The 16,788-nt window shown below is 55.2% G+C and overlaps 3 protein-coding genes across 5 annotated transcripts; 1 reads left to right on the top strand and 2 right to left on the bottom strand.

The window, feature by feature from the left end:
* Nucleotides 1-611: 611 nt before the first annotated feature.
* On the bottom strand, nucleotides 612-2,597 carry rpl35a (ribosomal protein L35a). Its single transcript, XM_085916498.1, has 5 exons — nucleotides 2,501-2,597; nucleotides 1,955-1,993; nucleotides 1,453-1,605; nucleotides 803-947; nucleotides 612-706 (listed from the first exon to the last, which is right to left on the bottom strand). Exons 2-5 carry the CDS (start codon nucleotides 1,963-1,965, stop codon nucleotides 683-685), a joined length of 333 nt encoding a protein of 110 aa, XP_085772624.1. The 5' UTR covers nucleotides 1,966-1,993; nucleotides 2,501-2,597; the 3' UTR covers nucleotides 612-682.
* A 405-nt stretch (nucleotides 2,598-3,002) lies between these two features.
* lrch3 (leucine-rich repeats and calponin homology (CH) domain containing 3) lies at nucleotides 3,003-10,540 on the bottom strand. Of its 3 annotated transcripts, XM_085916681.1 has the most exons (20): nucleotides 10,115-10,532; nucleotides 8,975-9,119; nucleotides 8,781-8,907; nucleotides 8,589-8,694; nucleotides 8,153-8,289; nucleotides 7,917-8,026; nucleotides 7,727-7,820; nucleotides 7,554-7,644; nucleotides 7,306-7,448; nucleotides 7,175-7,233; nucleotides 7,050-7,095; nucleotides 6,878-6,979; nucleotides 6,639-6,668; nucleotides 6,468-6,521; nucleotides 6,324-6,357; nucleotides 6,146-6,244; nucleotides 5,962-6,050; nucleotides 5,288-5,425; nucleotides 5,122-5,199; nucleotides 3,003-4,300 (listed from the first exon to the last, which is right to left on the bottom strand). In XM_085916681.1, exons 1-20 carry the CDS (start codon nucleotides 10,392-10,394, stop codon nucleotides 4,139-4,141), a joined length of 2,124 nt encoding a protein of 707 aa, XP_085772807.1. In that variant the 5' UTR covers nucleotides 10,395-10,532; the 3' UTR covers nucleotides 3,003-4,138. The 3 variants fall into 3 exon arrangements, with proteins under 3 accessions (XP_085772807.1, XP_085772804.1, XP_085772805.1); XM_085916678.1 differs by having other exon boundaries at nucleotides 7,727-8,026; nucleotides 10,115-10,540; XM_085916679.1 differs by having other exon boundaries at nucleotides 6,324-6,354; nucleotides 7,727-8,026; nucleotides 10,115-10,535.
* Nucleotides 10,028-16,655, top strand: abcf3 (ATP-binding cassette, sub-family F (GCN20), member 3). Its single transcript, XM_085916682.1, has 21 exons — nucleotides 10,028-10,927; nucleotides 11,702-11,849; nucleotides 11,952-12,028; nucleotides 12,118-12,173; nucleotides 12,287-12,384; nucleotides 12,468-12,590; nucleotides 12,702-12,968; nucleotides 13,081-13,161; nucleotides 13,221-13,280; nucleotides 13,347-13,403; nucleotides 13,487-13,509; nucleotides 13,870-13,925; nucleotides 14,027-14,227; nucleotides 14,350-14,426; nucleotides 14,531-14,575; nucleotides 14,659-14,791; nucleotides 15,612-15,700; nucleotides 15,827-15,918; nucleotides 15,982-16,114; nucleotides 16,186-16,273; nucleotides 16,409-16,655. Exons 1-21 carry the CDS (start codon nucleotides 10,852-10,854, stop codon nucleotides 16,565-16,567), a joined length of 2,139 nt encoding a protein of 712 aa, XP_085772808.1. The 5' UTR covers nucleotides 10,028-10,851; the 3' UTR covers nucleotides 16,568-16,655.
* The last annotated feature ends 133 nt before the right edge of the window (nucleotides 16,656-16,788 follow it).

The raw sequence follows: 16,788 nt of genomic DNA, 5'->3' as shown, positions 1-16,788 counted from the left end.
ATAATAGGACACCTCATAGTTACGATAACAGGATGCAATGAAAATGATAGCCAATAATAATAATCTCTGCATTGAGGCAGATATCGGGACTAGGCCTCTCACCCTGCAAGCGTACGGTTGGGGTCGGCAGAAGTGGGTGATGTCTTTGTTCTTTATCAACGACGAGTCGGAGGAAGGTTGACTTTTTCCCTTCGCCTCACGACGGCGCCACAGGACTTGACCAGAAATAAGCCAACGGCAACCTTTCACCTGACGCAAGTTCACCATTTATTTGCAGTGATGGCTTTCATTCTTGATTTGGAACCAGATTTGATTTCCCACGTTTTCTAATTGTAGAACACTTTGCAAGTCGCTCATGCACTGCATTAGGCAACTAGTTTTTCTTACACAAGTATGCGCTTAAGAAACATTTCAAAGAAGTAACTTTTTGAGTCGGAATATTTTGAACTACAAAAGGTAAAAAAAACAACAACAACAACTCGGTGTGCTACAAAGCCAATCAAACGGAAAACGAGGCTAAGGCAAAACATTCGGAATCGCCACTATGAGACCGATCGAAACAGTTGATCCCGCGCTGGTGGAGAGGTGCGGAACACAGGCACACGGGAACGTTGGGCGTCTCAACTTTTTATTGTTTATTTACAAACAACAGCAAGCTGCCGGAGAGAGGCGGCGGCGCCGCTCACACTCGGGAAGGGTACAACATCTGAGGACAAAAAAGAATCACACATCACCGGTCGGTCGGTCGGTCGGGCTTGCGCCAATGGTGGATGGAGCGCGTGCGCATGCGTTGCATCCGTACCACTCGTATGCGATGTCCAATGGCTTTGGCGGGCAGGTTGCTGGCGAACTTGGCCCTCACCATGCCGCTGTTGCCGTGGGCGCGCATCACCTTGCCCCAAATCACGCGCGTCTTGTTGGGCTTACCGCCGGGCGTCACTGTGTTCCTGAGACAGACACACGCACGCACACACTTAGTACATGTTTCCAGATGAATGTGAAAGGTCATCGTTTGCATCAAGCGGGCGACGGCGCCAAGTGCCCGCACACTTGCAAGGAGGGGGGGAGCGGCCAATGAAGCGGGCTTCGCTCGGGTTGTTTCTTTCAAGAGCGAAATTCACCAAGTGAGACTTTGGCCAGTGTTGGTGGAAACGGAAAAGCCCCACAACAATCTCAGAAACAACGTTTTGCCCGCCACAAGCGTTTGTTTCTTTTTTAAGGAGGAATTGCCAGTTATTGGTCTGGTCGTTTTTTCCTTCTTTGGCCAGTGTTGGTGGAAACGGAAAATCCCCACAACAATCTCAGAAACAACGTTTTGCCCGCCACAAGCGTTTGTTTCTTTTTTAAGGAGGAATTGCCAGTTATTGGTCTGGTCGTTTTTTCCTTCTTTGGAATCGACTTGGGCCCTCGGGAGTCACGCCCTATCTTCGGAAGAAAGGAAGACTGACTTACTTCTTGGCCTTGTAGACGTAAGCGCATCGTTTGCCCAGGTAGAAGTCGACCTCGTCGCGGCTGTAGCAGCCTTCCAGCTTGAGCAGCGCCGTGTGCTCGCGCTGGTTCCGCAGGCCGCGCTTGTAGCCCGTAAAGATGGCCTTGCTCCACAGCCTGCACACACACACAAAGCACCATTAGTGGAACCTAGGGCCGGATTCTCTCGCAGCCGTTTCATCCCCGTTTTGGCGCTGGAGCCCGGGCGCCATCGTATTGGCCGTCAAACAAATACCGCTCGAGTGAACTCTCCCAACCTGGGAGCAAGTTTTCAGTGGGCGGTATCGTCGGGCCGAGCGCCAGCGACCGGCCGGCTCCACGAGCCGGCCGAGCGCCAGCGACCGGCCGGCTCCACGAGCCGTCACCCCGACGTCCCAGATTCTCCGGTCTCGTCCAATTTGGTAACCAATGACGTTTGACTCGGAAAGCGAAATTTCGACCCAAGTCAAGTAAGAATCAACCTTACCTTCCTGGCATCTTGGCTTTTCTTGGTTGGAGAGCTCACCTGTGCACACACACAACACGCGTAGACAATTTAGATCACATTGTGACAATAAAGGTTCATGTGGAAACGGATAGCGTTGAAATGTTAAAATGGCACGATGCAGCTCATTTCACGTCCACAACGTGGAACTCAATTCTACACGGAATGTTGCAGTTTGCGATCACGTGCTCATTGACAGCGGCGTCCCATCCATTAACGGTTGGTTCCACACCGTTCCGAAGTGCAGACTTGCGGCGAGAACAACGCGATAGCCGTAAAACGAACACGCAGAGAAGCGCCACTCGGAGCGCCTGAGCTCGGTGAAAACGGTCGGAGACAGCCAGCCGGAGATCAGATAGCTAGCACTAGGCGGCAGAATCCGAGCTCAATCGGGGCCATCATCAAGTCCGCAAAGAGCCCAAGTGCGTACGGAACGCCAAGATGGGACAACGGCGAATAGCCAGCACAAATGAGTCACATTGGTCAAAGGCTTTTGGACTTTTCTTTCAGACATGTTTAGCTTCCTACCTGGCCGCTAGCTCCAAAATGGCGAAAAAGACTGTGCGAAAAGAATGCTGGGAAATTATTGCCAAACATGGGTGGCCGAGGTGCGCCTGCTCAAAAAACACGTTTGTTTGTTTGTTTGTTTGTGTGTGTACCTGGGCCAGTCCAAACACCTCACCACCCATTTTGGGGCCTGAGAATCGCCACACACAGAAAAAATAAATAAATTGCCAGTTATTGAGGGGAGTGATTTGACATGCTTACATACAGACGTATTATATAATCAAGTTCCAATCAAGTGTCCCTTGAAATATACGTTTTTCTTAGTCCAATCCACCCAAAAACGAATTAATATTCATTCAATAAATGAAAAATAATCATCAACAGCAGTCTTAATATACCACTTATACATCTTTTTAAATTTTCATGACAATATTTCTTTTTTGTGCGTTCGTTTTTGTGCTTTTGAAGAGGAATACAAGTTTGAGGTCAAGTGGAAACAATCAAACATACAAGGATATTCCAATTTCAATATTTATTCGACAGACAACCGAATTCAATTTTTTTTAATAACAGTAAGAGACATGAGTGAAAACGTGTCAAACATTTTTGGATAAAAAAAAAAAAAAAAGAAAAGTGTACTTTTCCAGAAATCCGACCGTTGCTGTGGTAACCAACTCATATGAAGCCTGTGAGAATCACGCAAGTCATTTAGAAAGGCCGCACTGTCGTCTCCATATCTTTATATACACAACTACACAATCTTTGTATTTACACAATACATTTGTACACAAATGGGCAGCCGGCGCAGCCTCATCAATCTAATGTCGCGGAATGCAACGGGGGCCTGCCGCAATCAAATGACTGCCGAGCGTGGCCGTGTGGGGAACATCGGAAGTGAACAAGATGAGAAAGACACAAGGTGCAAAATGAGAGACACAAACGTGACAGGGACACACACATAAAAATAAAACACAAGCCGACACATCCGCCTCTTACCAAACGCATAGTTAGCAAGGCACCAATCAGACACGTTTGGATGTTCAAAGTTCCCATGCATTTCAAATGCTTTTGTTTTCTTCTAATCTGCTTCTTTCCACATATTCACATGAGCTGCAGTTTACTGTGAACAGCACGCCTACCATCTTGGCACACGCGACACGTCTATCGGGACATAATCGACAGCAAAGCATCAGTATTCTTTGCTAATTGTTGCAGAAGGGTATTGCCGCCACCGAGAAAGAAAAACACTCGACGTCAGTTCATAACGTGATCAATTTCACGTTTCAATGTGATGAATTTCATGGCAAAAGAAAGGCCAACCGTATTAACGGTCAATCAAGGTCCTTTTTGGCTTAGGAATCAAAGGTAGCAGCTATGCCATCATTCTTGTAAATGAAAGAAACTATTCAACGTGGCAGTACTAAGAAGCAATGTAAAAAGGTTATTAGCAACGATCATAGCCCAGGTAGGGTCACTCACGTGTCAGTCACGTGATGGTTTTTCGGACTAGTGTGTCAGGTGGAAAAAAAGAACAAGTGCGCACGGAATCGCGCGACCTTTCCGATGGGCTGCTGTCATGATATGCTAACGCGAACGCAACTGGTGCATAGAGAGGGCGGGCGGATCTTTACGTGTGTTGTGACTACGCGGCGGTGGTGGCTACATGGCAAGCGAGGCTCCGGACGACGATGAGGTCATCGTGGCGCCGCTGGTGGCGACGGCGTGTCTGGGCGGGGCCAAGCGGAGAAGCGCGCTGACGGTGGCCGCCACCAGGGGAAGACCTTGTTCCTCCAGGATGTGAAGTGGAAGACACAAGTCACTCTGGACACACACGCACGCACAACGTGGAGGGAGGGAGGGAGGGAGGGAGGGAGGGCAAAAAGACAACAACGCAAAGATGGATCAACACAAGTGAAATGAGGCAAACGCAAAAAGGGGCAAACCAGGACGGACGGGACGGAGGATGGGATGGACCGCGCCGAGCCGCTCTTCACTCGCCACGTGGGACGGACTCAGCGGGCGCCTGTTCTACATGAGCGCCGCAATCGATTTTGTCTACGTGCGTCCTCCCCAATGAGCCCGCAGCGGGCGAGCGAGCCAGCGAGTTGAACATTGGCTGTTCAAATCGCTGCTAATAATGACGTCGCGTAGCGCAACGGTGGCGAGGACCTTCGCCAAAAGCTGGGACGTGATGATAGGAAGGCGGCCGCCTGTCGCGACATGAAATCACTTCTGAGTACGTGCGGGCAGGCGGACGTTAACAAGGAAAAGGAAGGAGGGAAGTGGGAGGACAAGAAAAAACACACAATCGTTAGGGAAAAAGAGGCAAGCGAAGAAAGACGGACATCCATGAATCGTCGTCGTCATTGAACACATCGCCTCCCGGGTGGATGGAGTGCCAAAATGTCAACACCGCATCCCTTCAGAATAAAAGTCGGGAATCCCATTCACTATATCGCCATACGTGTATCGTTCAGCATCAGAGAGGGCTCTAGAAATTTGTACGCCATATTGCACAAAGAATTAGCGTGACCCAAACATACTTGCCAAGTTGCCGACAGGTCCCGATTTGCACGATGTCATTTTGGCACCCTCGCCAATGCCGAGCGAGCACAAGCAGCGACGGGCGGCGAGTCGCTTACCTGAGCGACGCCGATCCTGCGACACGCCTCCAGGAAGTTCTCCACGTTCCTCCGACATTTGGCCATCGTCAGTTTAGGCTGGGGACACACGCGGGGCGGTTGGCATAGCAACGGAGCGGAGGGCCGGGACTCGACCGGTGGCTCGCATAGCCACTGTGGGACTCACCACGGCGGGGGAGGGCACGTGTATGCTGGGCACCGATCGCGGCCGCACGTGATTGGCCAGGTGACACAAGACCACGCCGTCCGTCAGCGCCGCCCCCAGGTCGCTCGGCAACGACACCTTCAACCGCCCCTCGATGTTCTGACAAATGCAACAAACGATCAACGTCCGGCAACGGGTCTCCCTCCCGATGCAAAATGGGCTCGCTCTTTTGCTATTTGGCTTGACGAGCGCCGATGGAAATAAGGCGTCGGGCGCCGTCGTGGACGGAACTTGAACCCCCGCGGCCAACGGAAGCGCCCGCCGCCCTCACCGATGCATTTCGATCGAGCCCCAAATGTTGGTGGCTGTGTGCGGCCCGACGAGTCCAAACACAGCGCTGCCATCGAGCACGGCGCTGCCATCGAGCACGGCGCTGCCATCGAGCACGGCGCTGCCATCGAGCACGGCGCTGCCATCGAGCACGGCGCTGCCATCGAGCACAGCGGATGGCACAGCGCTGCCATCGAGCACAGCGCTGCCATCGAGCACAGCGCTGCCATCGAGCTAGCTGTCCTTTGGGGAAAACGAGTTGGGCAAAATGAAGATGCGTCCGTTGTGACACCGAGCGCCCAAAGAGAGAGCCCTCCCCCGGCAAACACGCTGCCTTATCTGGTGGAAACAAACATTTGGGCCACCTTCCTGAGCTGCTCCACCAGCTGAGCGTCGTGTCCAAGGACGGCGGGCGGCGCTTCCTGCGGGTGCTGAACGGAGGCCGGGGCATCGCCTAGACAACAAAGTGTGTGTGTGTGTGTGGGGGGGGAGCACAGGTCAAGCTGAACTCACTGGCACGGAGCGGCGCTCGCTCGCTCGCTCGCTCACCTCGCCTCTTTTCTTCACGCTGGCTGAGACGATACAGGAAACTCTCCGGGCGCACGCCGAGGCCGCGACAGGAAGCGGCGTCCCCCGAGCCGGGATTGCCTGGAGATACAAAGTAGGCCGAGTCAATGCGGCCGCACGAGCCCACGACAAAGGCTTTCGGCGGGCGGTCCCGTCTTACCGCTCGGCGAGAGGCCGCTTCGCTCTTCGCCCTGCTGGCACAAGCGCGCACGTTAGCGTGGCTGCCGAGACGCGGTCATTTTGCAAAGACGGCGCCGAGCTGTGGTCACGTTGCAAATGCCACGAAGAAGAGGACAATTCTTACCATGAAGAGTGCAGAGTCATCTGTGTGGGTGGAGCGTCTCAAGGGGTAGACGTTCTGCACGCACAGACACACACACACAGCCGCAAAGTGAGCGCTGGATGTTAAGAGGCGGGACGCCAGAAGGATGCCGGCCGGCGGGCTTTGGGGCTTTGGGGCTTTGGGGCTGGCTACCTTGCAGTCCGGGCTGGACTTGTTAGGACTCTGCGAACAAATAAATGCCGGCAAAGCGGTCAACTTTCACCGAGCACAAAAGGTCGGGTGGGCGCCAGGCTGCTTTTGCCCGCACGCTTGGAATGAACTTGGAACTACTTTGCAAAAGTGCAGGTGAGAAAGGACTTTCAATTGTTTTGTAAGCACGCTCATAAAATGCAAGCGAGTCTTCCCGGATGGTGACGCACGCCGGTCGCTACCTTGGCGTCGGGCTGCGGGGGGCACGTCTTGTGTCGCTCCTCGTCGTACCTGAGGGCGGCCAGCTGAGCCTCTCGCCTCATCCTCTCCACGCCGGCGCCTCTCTGAGCGACACGCGGGTACCACATCAGGACGAGGTCCCGCGGACGTCGACAGCGGCTGACGTGACCTTACCTGAAGGTGGCCGCTCGCCGCCGCGGGACCGCCGTCCGCCACGGTCCTGTCGGACACACAGCGAGGACACCGTCTTGATCGGGAATAGGCGCTGTGACGAGCTAGATGCTAGCGCGCGCGCGTACCTGGCCGGTCTCGGTCCGGAGTCGTCGATTCTGAATAAGCTGCCTTTACCCGGAGAACCCTGAACCGGCAGACAAAGGCAAAGTAGTGAAAAACCAAGACACAACATAACAAGCGGCGCTCTCGTACGTACCGGACCGCCGATACGTCTCTCGATGTAGGCCATGAACTGCGAGCTGAGGCTGGCCCGTCCCGCCGCTCCTCGTGCCGCGCTCCTCGCCGCCGCCTCCTCCTCGTCCTCCCCGCCGTCGATGAAGTCCATCTGCTCCGGCTCGTCTGCGCACGCCATCGAGCGACCGTGTGACTTGCCGGCCTGCCTGCCTGCCTGCCTGCCTGCCTGCCTCCCTCCCTCCTAAAATAATAAAGCCCGAGCGCGCTCACGTGTGCCGTTGGCCAGCAGGTGGGCCGGCGGCGGCGCTCGCTTCGACTCTTTGTGGACATCCGGCACGCGAGCGGGACCCTCAGACAGGTCCTTGTGAAACACACACGCGTGTCACAATGTCATACATCTTTGGTGTTTCTGGATTTTGTGCAATATTGTGAGCTTGTCTGACCTCATTTCCTGACCATCTTTTGTCTCCACTGTCCACACTGTTGAAGCCCGAATCCAAGGCTCCGGAGGGACGACCAGAGTACAGCTCATCCGTGCTAACACACACATAGACAGACACGCCGAGTGAGCGAGTGGCAATGCGGACTGAGCAGCTCCGTGCGCTCGCTCGCTGGGAAATGATGAGTTCAGACCAGGAGCCAGAGTTGAAAGTGGGTCTGTCGTGCTCTGGCAGGTCAGGGGTCGTCTTGCTGGCCTCCGTGTTGAGGAACTTAAAGATGTGAACTTTGCCCTTGATGCAAATCTACACAACGCAAGCAGATTAATGACGAGCGAGTTCCGGCTGAGGTCGAAGCGTTTAGGGAAAAAAAATCATCTCTTCCGGACCGCGACCGGCTCGGGTCCCATTCTCGGCGACGCGGTCCCGTACCTGCGCGGGCGGCGTGTGCAGCGGGTTGTTGTCCAGCACCATGGTGTGCAGCTGCGACAGGCGCGTGTAGCACAGCGGGATGGACGTCACCTTGTTGCAGGAGAAGTCGAGACGAACCAGCGGCAGCCCAGCCAGCTCTGGAAAGAGACCCGCGGCCGTCACCGCGTGTCGCGCAAAAGACGCCCTTTTTTGTCCTTCTTACAAATGATGAAAATGGCTTTGACTCCTGGACCGCACAAATGGTTTGACTGACTGAAAAGGGAGGATTTGGGGGGCCGCGGATGGAAAACGGACTCAACGTAAGCCCAAAAATAAAATCCAGCAAAGTCATTCAAAGGTCGCTAAAAGAAAGTGAATTTGAAAAACAAAAATGATTGACTAGCAAATTCAACTTCAAGCAAACTCTTCTAACCTCGACGAGTGCGTGCGTACGTACCGGGAGGAAGGGCGACCAGGTGGTTCCTCCTGATGTTCAGGTCTCTGAGCGCCTCCAGCCGGCCAACCTGAGAAGGCAGCGTCCGGATCTCGTTGCAGCTGACGTCCTGCAGGGAGGCGGCAACCGTCAAGGCTTGGCGCCAAGGCCGACTCGGTCGCGCCCCGCCCTCTCCCGACGTCTCCGGCTACCCACCAGCTCCGTCAGGTGCCTCAGCTGGCCCACTTCTTCAGGCAGCGCCACCAGCTTGTTATTGCACGCGATCAGAACCTTCAGCGGAAGACTGCACAGGACCACCGGCAGCGCCGACAGCTGGTTGCGACTGACGCAAGAGTACGGTGGCGGTGAGTGACAGGCGGCGAGGGGCGGGAGTTGTGGTACATTGGTACCTGAGGTTCAAGTAGGTGAGAGCCTGCAGGTTGATCATGTGATCGGGCAGAGATCTCAAACAATTCTGGTAGACGTTCAAACTCTCCAGAGACACCAGCAGGCACACCTCTGCCGGAAGATCCGACAGGCGGTTCCGAGACAAGTCTGCGTACACGCATATGGAGAGAAAACGCACGGGCCGGTTGCATTAACACACTTGGTTTGCCGGTACAGTAAGAAAACTTGTGACTTGACCCCCAACAATGGCCTGCGTGCGCGCGCGCACTTGTCCGAGGCGAGCGCTGCGCTTGAGGCGGCAGACGACATTGACGCCGACGGCATCATTTGTCCACGTGCCAAAGCTTTGCGCATACAGAGTCACGCCGAAATCGGTTTCCCTCCAGCGACTCGGCGTGGCCATCTTGACGGTCGACACCGTCATTTGTATCTGTGACGACCAACGGAAGTTTCTTCCCCCCGGCAAACTCCATCAATGTCGATGCTGTCATGTGCCGATGCTATTTTCCCATCTGGACGGATCCGGATGCATGCACAGTTTTGTCGCTCTTGAATTGTTTCGAGAACTTAATAAGTTGCTTACTAGACGGCAAATACATAGATTGCCCTGTAAGTATCAATTGTGTTTTCGACCAACTTCCAGACTGTTCCTCCCTTTGAATCAAGACATTTATGTACTTTGCAGGAGGATTATGAGAAGCATAAGATTTGTTGTTAATTATACTTTCTGGAGAAATTTGAGCTGTCATCTTTTTTTTTTTTTTGGGTTGTGAATCCAAGGAGGTTGACACCGCCGCTTGAGCGCACTTGAAACATTAGCGGGATGCTAATACGCGCTAACGTGCTAAACTGCTAGCACCACCAAAGTTGGCTGTGTCCAGCTCTAAAGTGGCCGAAAGTGTACCAAAGCTCGCGTTGTCGCTTGAACACAACAAAGACGACAGCGAGCGAGGTAGCGAGCGAACGTCTCCAAAACTCCGACTGTTGGAACGAGTGCTGCGCTAGGGGCGGCTGAAGCAACATGTTGTTGTCACTTGGAACCGAAACGACACTTGTTCTACGAAGTGGCTCGGAAACGTCACCAAACTACTCGGAGAACATTTGGACGACGGCGAGGACTCTCCTGCCCGGCCTGGACTCACCGGCCCTGGTGGTGTCGGTCAGGTCGTGGTTGGCGGCGCCGCGGGGGAACTCCTTGAGCTTCCTGCCGCTGAGGTTCAGACAGCCGGTGGCCGAGGCTTCGTCCAGAGCCCGCTCCAGAGAGCGGTTCCACGGCGCCGGGCCCGCCGCCGACGTCAGCCCGTTGTTACCGGCCACGAGGACGCCCCCCGCGCCGGCACCGCCGCCGCCCCCACCACTACTAACCGCGAAGCCGAGTCCCGTGTTGTCCGTCGCAGAGCCCAACAACACCGAGGTCGCCATTACACTGCGGTCTGTTGCTTAGCCCGCTGTGCTAATGCTCATGCTAATGCTAACATCCCACCCTAAACTTTGGAGACAGGTCTGCGCATGCGTACAACGCGGGCTCCGTTGCCGCAGAAACTTGTACCAAACGCTTGATTATGTTTGGTATAGCTTTTAAATGGATCTCTTTTGTAAAATTGTTTATAGTGACGAGAAAACAGCTCAAATTATGAGATTTATGCACACGTGACTGTCATCATTGTTGCTCTTGATGAAGAGCGCAAAAACAATCTGCTCATAAAGAAGTGCAAAATTGGCAGGAAGTTTATCCTCGAGTCGACTTTCGCCGTTGCACAACGCCAGAAGAAACGTTGTTTGAAAGACTCTAACTCCCACAATTCCACGCGGCCGTCGTCGCCGCTTTGACGCATGCGCGCGTCGCGCCTGCTGGCGGCTGAGTCGTGGTGTGACTGTCATGGCGGCGACTTACGAGGAGATCCTGAGGAGCGAGTTTCCTGACATCGACTCGGAGTTGTTCGACTACATTACAGGTGAGAGGGTGGACCACTCGCCGCCTGTCGGCTGGCTTTTTGTCGCCGGTTTCTGTTTTTTCTTTCCTCCCTCCGTGTCAGAGTATGGCTGGCTGGCTGGCTGGCCGGCTGGCCGGCTGGGGCATCCTGCTAGCGGCAAGTTGCTAAGCAGTTACCCGGCGTGGCTCACAGGGATGAGCGAGTTTGGCGTTGGCTTGCCGGCTACGAGGCTCCATGTCGGTTTTGATGGAACCAGAAATCGCTTACACTGACATTTTTTTGTCTCTTTTGGCATTTCGAGCTTGATTCAGATAAGACGAGTGAGTATGACAAGTATGAGATCTTTTCAAAAAAGGCTCATTGATTGACATCAGCATGAGCAGATACATTTCTTCAGGACGAGTGCAACCATGTGACGTGTGACTTAATTCGCATTTAAGAACGGCAACGACCCAACGCGCAGCAATCTCTGGCCCGCTTCTCAATACACCTGACCAGTTGCTAATCAATAAAAGAAACGAGTCATTTCTTCAAAGTAGGGCTCTTACCTGAAACCCATTTGAATCATCCATTGTTAAGTCAGGTCGATTTTCTGAATTCCTCTCCTCATCATTTCCAAGTGGCTGCACACGTTCACCTGTTTGAACTAGTCTACGTTTGCAGAAAGAACTTAGGAATGTCCAGGAGATGGCAGGCCGGGGCGCTATTGTCATTTGACTTTGGGTTCACTGACGTTGGTTCGGGTCGTACGGGTTTGCTAGCGTTTTATCAAGTTGCTTCCCTTGTGTCCGTCAGGCGTGTTGGACGGCTGCGGGGCCGACTTTGAAGACGGCGAGGAGGTCTTTGAGGCGGTGGGCGGCGTCCTGCAGGAGGTGTCGGCCGACTCCAAGAATGAGGACGACGTCCGAGGCATCTGCCTGCGGATGTTCAACACGCTGCGGCTGTGAGAGCACGTTCACTTGCACGAGTCGCCGCCACCGCGCTCGCATGTGTGGCGTGCGCATTTGTCGAAGGCGTGCGTGATGCGTGACGCCTGTGTGTTCAGGAGCGGCTGTCCCGTCTCGCAGCGTCAAGTGTTGCTGGACGCGCCGGTGCAGCTGTCCCAGATGTCGCCGGACACGAGTGAGTGGCCGCCGATGCGCGCCGCCGTGCCTTTTGCGTGGCTGACGTTGGTGTTTTTCCTGCTTGCTGTTTTCTGCCGCCGCGCGTAGCCTTGGCCAACGAAGACGTTCGGGGCATCTGGATGATGAAGCGTCCTCAGAACACGGTACGTGTGGCTCCGCTGCTCTCAAGCTTCAAAGAGACTCTCTTGTGTCCAAAGATTGGCAACGCGATGCCGACCGACGGTTTGGCGCGACTTACGGACTCGTGTGTTCCCAGATGGTGAACACCAAGAAGCTGGAGAAGGCGGAGGCCAAGCTGAAAGCCAAACACGAGCGACGCAACGAGAAGGACTCGCACAAGGCGTCCGCTCCGCTGTGGGTTTCTGGCCTTTTTGCTCGCCGTCCGTCCGTCCGTCCCGCTTTGCCGTTTGCCTCGCTCTGACCCGTGGCGCCCTCAGTGTCCTGGAGGAGGCGTCGGCCAGCCAGGCCAGCAGCAAGAAAGAAGGACGAGTGGACCCGGCGGGAAAGAACCGCAGCTACGACATCCGAATCGAGAACTTTGACGTGTCCTTCGGTGAGAGGTGAGGAGCCAGCGGGCCAGCGAGCCAGCGGGCCAGCGAGCCAGCGGGCCAGCGAGCCAGCGCCGCGCGTCGGGCTCCTGGGGTTTCCACTACGGTGCCTTTGGTCCTCAGGTGTCTCCTCCAGGGCGCCGAGCTGGCGCTGGCGGCGGGCCGGCGCTACGGCCTGATCGGCCGCAACGGCTTGGGCAAGACAACGCTGCTGAAGATGCTGGCCAGCCGGAGCCTGCGCGTCCCCTCTCACATCTCCATCCTCCACGTGGAGCAGGAAGTGGCGGGCGACCAGACCACGGCGCTGCAGAGCGTCCTGGAGAGCGACGCGCTCAGGGAGGGCCTGCTCCGGGAGGAGCGACGCCTCAACGCGCGCGTGGCCAACGGCGCGTGAGTGGGCGCCGGCCGATGCCTTGCACTCGGGTCAAAAAGGCCGTCCCGACGGAGCTTTGCGTCTGGCTTTGGCCAAACGCTGTTCTGACACGCTTGTGATGCGTTTCAGAGCCGAGGGGGCGGAGAGCGTGCGCCTGTCGGAAATTTACTCCAAACTGGAGGAGATTGAAGCCGACAAAGCCCCCGCACGGTAAGCGAGCGAGGCATCCGGTAGGAGGCTTTGATTGACATCTGTTGTCATCCAATCAGAGCCTCCATCATCTTGGCCGGTCTGGGATTTTCTCCCAAAATGCAGCAGCAGCCCACCAAGTGAGTTTCCGCACGCACGTGCGAGCAAGCAAGCACGCATTCAATTTCATGTGTGTGTGCACGTAGAGAGTTTTCAGGAGGCTGGAGGATGAGGTTGGCGTTGGCAAGAGCTCTCTTTGCTCGGTGAGTTTTTTTTTGCCACCCACCTCAATCACACCTGACTGAAGTCGCGATTGTCACATCTTCCCTTGTGTGTGTGTCATTAGGCCCGACCTGCTGCTACTCGACGGTGAGTCACATGACCTCAGCTGTACTCTCAACACTCGCGGTGTAGTGGTATAAAGCCGTAGGAGCAGTGTCGCTTTGCTAGCCAAGCCACCGGGTTTTGTCTCCACCCCCACCCACCCCTGCCGAGGGCAAAAGAACGTGGAAAGAAAAAGTTTGCCGTATCAAATGAGAATGCAGAAGACAGAATTGTGGTCCCGTTGCTTAGCGTTCCAACAGCGAGCGACAGAATGTGCCTTCCCGACGCCAATTGTAGCTTGCGGCACAAAGCAAAAGTGGACCACAAGGTTAGGTAGCGTGTGCGTAGCGCTCCGCAGTGCTCCAGCTAAACGTGCCGTGCGTGCGTGTGCCTCTTTCCTTCCAGAGCCCACCAACATGTTGGACGTCAGCGCCATCCTGTGGCTGGAGAACTACCTGCAGGTCTGGTTGCGAGCGACGACGGGTCGCCGCCGTCCGCGTAAGCGCGGCGCTGGTGTAAGCGTGCCGCTGGTGTAAACGGCTCCTTCCCCACCCCACCTCAGACGTGGCAGTCCACCATCTTGGTGGTGTCCCACGACCGCAACTTTCTCAACGCGGTGGTGACGGACATCGTCCACCTACACTCGCGCAGGCTGGACACTTACCGCGGCGACTACGAGAACTTTGTCAAGACCAAAGAAGATCGGCTCAAGAACCAACAGCGAGAGTACGAGGCCCAGCTGCAGTACAGGCAACATATCCAGGTAAGCGCTCGGCACATTTTCAAACCGTGCCGGCCGGGACGCTCGTATCCGTCCGGCCGTACTTTGGATCGGGCATTGTGGAACGGAAATTGAGGTGCGTGCACGTGTGTGTGTGTTTTCAGGTTTTTATTGACAGGTTTCGCTACAATGCCAACCGAGCGGCTCAAGTGCAGAGCAAACTCAAAGTGCTGGAAAGATTGTAAGTGCGTAGATGGCGGCGCGGCGCAGCGTAGCGTAGCGCGGCCCTTAGAAGGACCTCCATTCTTACCGAGGACGTGTCGCCACGCTGACATTTGCCTACAGGCCCGAACTGAAGCCCATCGAAAAAGAAGCCGAGGTCACGCTGAGGTCCGTACGAAGCCGCGCCAGTGATGCGCTCCGCTCCAAAAAGTGCGCTTGAGTTGACTTGAATCCTTTTGTCGTCGCATCAGGTTCCCGGACAATTTTGAGAAGTTGTCTCCTCCCATCCTGCAGTTAGACGAGGTGGAGTTCTACTACACGCCCGACCAGCGCCTCTTCTCCGGACTCAACCTGTGTGCTGACCTGGAGTCTCGCGTCTGCATCGTATGTCTTCCAAAAGTCTGTCGGCCAGTGTGTGTGTGTGTGTGTGTGTGTGTGTGTGTGTGTGTGTGTGTGTGTGTGTGTGTGTGTGTGTGTGTGTGTGTGTGTGTGTGTGTGTGTGTGTGTGTGTGTGTGTGTGTGTGTGTGTGTGTGTGTGTGTGTGTGTGTGTGTGTGTGTGTGTGTGTGTGTGTGTGTGTGTGTGTGTGTGTGTGTGTGTGTGTGTGTGTGTGTGTGTGTGTGTGTGTGTGTGTGTGTGTGTGTGTGTGTGTGTGTGTGTGTGTGTGTGTGTGTGTGTGTGTGTGTGTGTGTGTGTGTGTGTGTGTGTGTGTGTGTGTGTGTGTGTGTGTGTGTGTGTGTGTGTGTGTGTGTGTGTGTGTGTGTGTGTGTGTGTGTGTGTGTGTGTGTGTGTGTGTGTGTGTGTGTGTGTGTGTGTGTGTGTGTGTGTGTGTGTGTGTGTGTGTGTGTGTGTGTGTGTGTGTGTGTGTGTGTGTGTGTGTGTGTGTGTGTGTGTGTGTGTGTGTGTGTGTGTGTGTGTGTGTGTGTGTGTGTGTGTGTGTGTGTGTGTGTGTGTGTGTGTGTGTGTGTGTGTGTGTGTGTGTGTGTGTGTGTGTGTGTGTGTGTGTGTGTGTGTGTGTGTGTGTGTGTGTCTGCCACAGACGTGAGTGAGGCAAAAGTGATGTCACAAACGCAGCATCTCAGACATTGCGCTGGAGGCACGTCTTAGACGACGCTTCTGCTCTTGCCGCAGACGTGCTCTGAACGCGTGCGTCGGAAACATTTCTCGGAAGCGTCCTCGACTAAGGTCTACTACACCCTTCTCAGGTGGGCCAGAACGGCGCCGGGAAGAGCACGGTCCTCAAGCTCCTGATGGGCGAGCTGACGCCCGTCAGCGGAATCCGCCAAGCTCACAGGTGAGACGGCCGCCGGACGACTGACTGGACTTGGTGAACGTCGCGTAGCGCTCCATCCTTCGTGTCAAGTGCTTTCAAGTGATTTGACACGTTCAGTGGAGAAAGTTGACAATGTGACGTCGGCAGGAATCTGAAGATCGGCTACTTCAGTCAGCACCACGTGGACCAGCTGGACCTGAACGTTTGCTCCGTGGAGTTGCTACTCAACAAGTTTCCCGGTAGGTCACTGGGCGCGAGCGTGCGCCGCCGCACCGTTCTGACTTGCACGCCGGTGGCGGCAGGTCGGACGGAAGAGGAGTACCGCCACCAGCTGGGAGGTTACGGTATCACGGGAGAGCTGGCCACCAGGCCCGTGGCCAGCCTGTCGGGAGGGCAGAAGAGTCGGGTGGCCTTCGCCCAGATGACCATGTCCTGGTAAGGCCCAGCACGCTGCGCGACTCGTGGAGTCATCTGACGCGGCCTTCCCTATTCCTCTGCCCTTTCAGTCCCAACTTCTACATCCTGGACGAGCCCACCAACCACCTGGACATGGAGACCATCGAGGCGCTCGCCAACGCGCTCAACAAATTCAAAGTGAGTCCAGCGGCGGGCGAGGCCTTTGATGACATTTAAGTAGCGCAAGGGTTAGGCTTAGCAACCCTATCGCAAACGCCAGCCAGAGTCGATTTGAAGGCCGTGTGCGTGCGTGCGTGCCTGCGTGCGCGGCAGGGCGGCGTGATCCTGGTGTCGCACGACGAGCGTCTGATCCGTCTGGTGTGCCAAGAGCTGTGGGTGTGCGACGGCGGTAAAGTGTGTCGGCTGGACGGCGGCTTCGACCAATACCGAGACGCCCTGCACGAGCAGTTCAAGAAGGAGGGCTACCTGTGAGGCGCCCGCCGGATGACCTAGAATTCATGTTGTCTTCTTTTTAGCGCGCAGATGTTCTATTTACTAAGAAAATAAACGTCACACACCACACGTGCTGCCTTTTTGGCTTCCAACCTTGCACCGGACGGAACGCCGCCTCAGCCGTTGCATTTTTCAATCGTTGTCTGGAACATCTTCAGAGCGTCAATTGAATAAAATAGGAAGGTTTTTGATGGCCGCGA

The sequence above is a fragment of the Syngnathus leptorhynchus genome, chromosome 7, assembly GCF_054491065.1.
Source record: "Syngnathus leptorhynchus isolate UIUO chromosome 7, UIUO_Slep, whole genome shotgun sequence".
Classification (NCBI taxonomy): domain Eukaryota; kingdom Metazoa; phylum Chordata; class Actinopteri; order Syngnathiformes; family Syngnathidae; genus Syngnathus; species Syngnathus leptorhynchus.
The sequence above is the reverse complement of the archived record's forward strand: the minus strand, read 5'-3'. Positions and strand labels throughout refer to the sequence as shown.

What these genes read in the sequence shown, in the direction of transcription:
- rpl35a (XM_085916498.1), bottom strand. An exon ending in TACGTCTACAAGGCCAAGAA is followed by an intron (nt 948 to 1,452) that starts GTAAGTCAGTCT and finishes TGTCTGTCTCAG; the next exon opens with GAACACAGTGACGCCCGGCG. An exon ending in TTGGACATCGCATACGAGTG is followed by an intron (nt 707 to 802) that starts GTACGGATGCAA and finishes TTTTGTCCTCAG; the next exon opens with ATGTTGTACCCTTCCCGAGT.
- lrch3 (XM_085916678.1), bottom strand. Translation starts at nt 10,394, where the DNA reads ATGGCGACCTCGGTGTTGTTGGGCTCTGCGACGGACAACACGGGACTC. An exon ending in AAAGATGGTCAGGAAATGAG is followed by an intron (nt 7,645 to 7,726) that starts GTCAGACAAGCT and finishes GTGTTTCACAAG; the next exon opens with GACCTGTCTGAGGGTCCCGC. An exon ending in GCGTGAAGAAAAGAGGCGAG is followed by an intron (nt 6,051 to 6,145) that starts GTGAGCGAGCGA and finishes TTTGTTGTCTAG; the next exon opens with GCGATGCCCCGGCCTCCGTT.
- abcf3 (XM_085916682.1), top strand. Translation starts at nt 10,852, where the DNA reads ATGGCGGCGACTTACGAGGAGATCCTGAGGAGCGAGTTTCCTGACATC. An exon ending in GTTGTTCGACTACATTACAG is followed by an intron (nt 10,928 to 11,701) that starts GTGAGAGGGTGG and finishes TGTGTCCGTCAG; the next exon opens with GCGTGTTGGACGGCTGCGGG. An exon ending in GACGTGTCCTTCGGTGAGAG is followed by an intron (nt 12,591 to 12,701) that starts GTGAGGAGCCAG and finishes TTTGGTCCTCAG; the next exon opens with GTGTCTCCTCCAGGGCGCCG.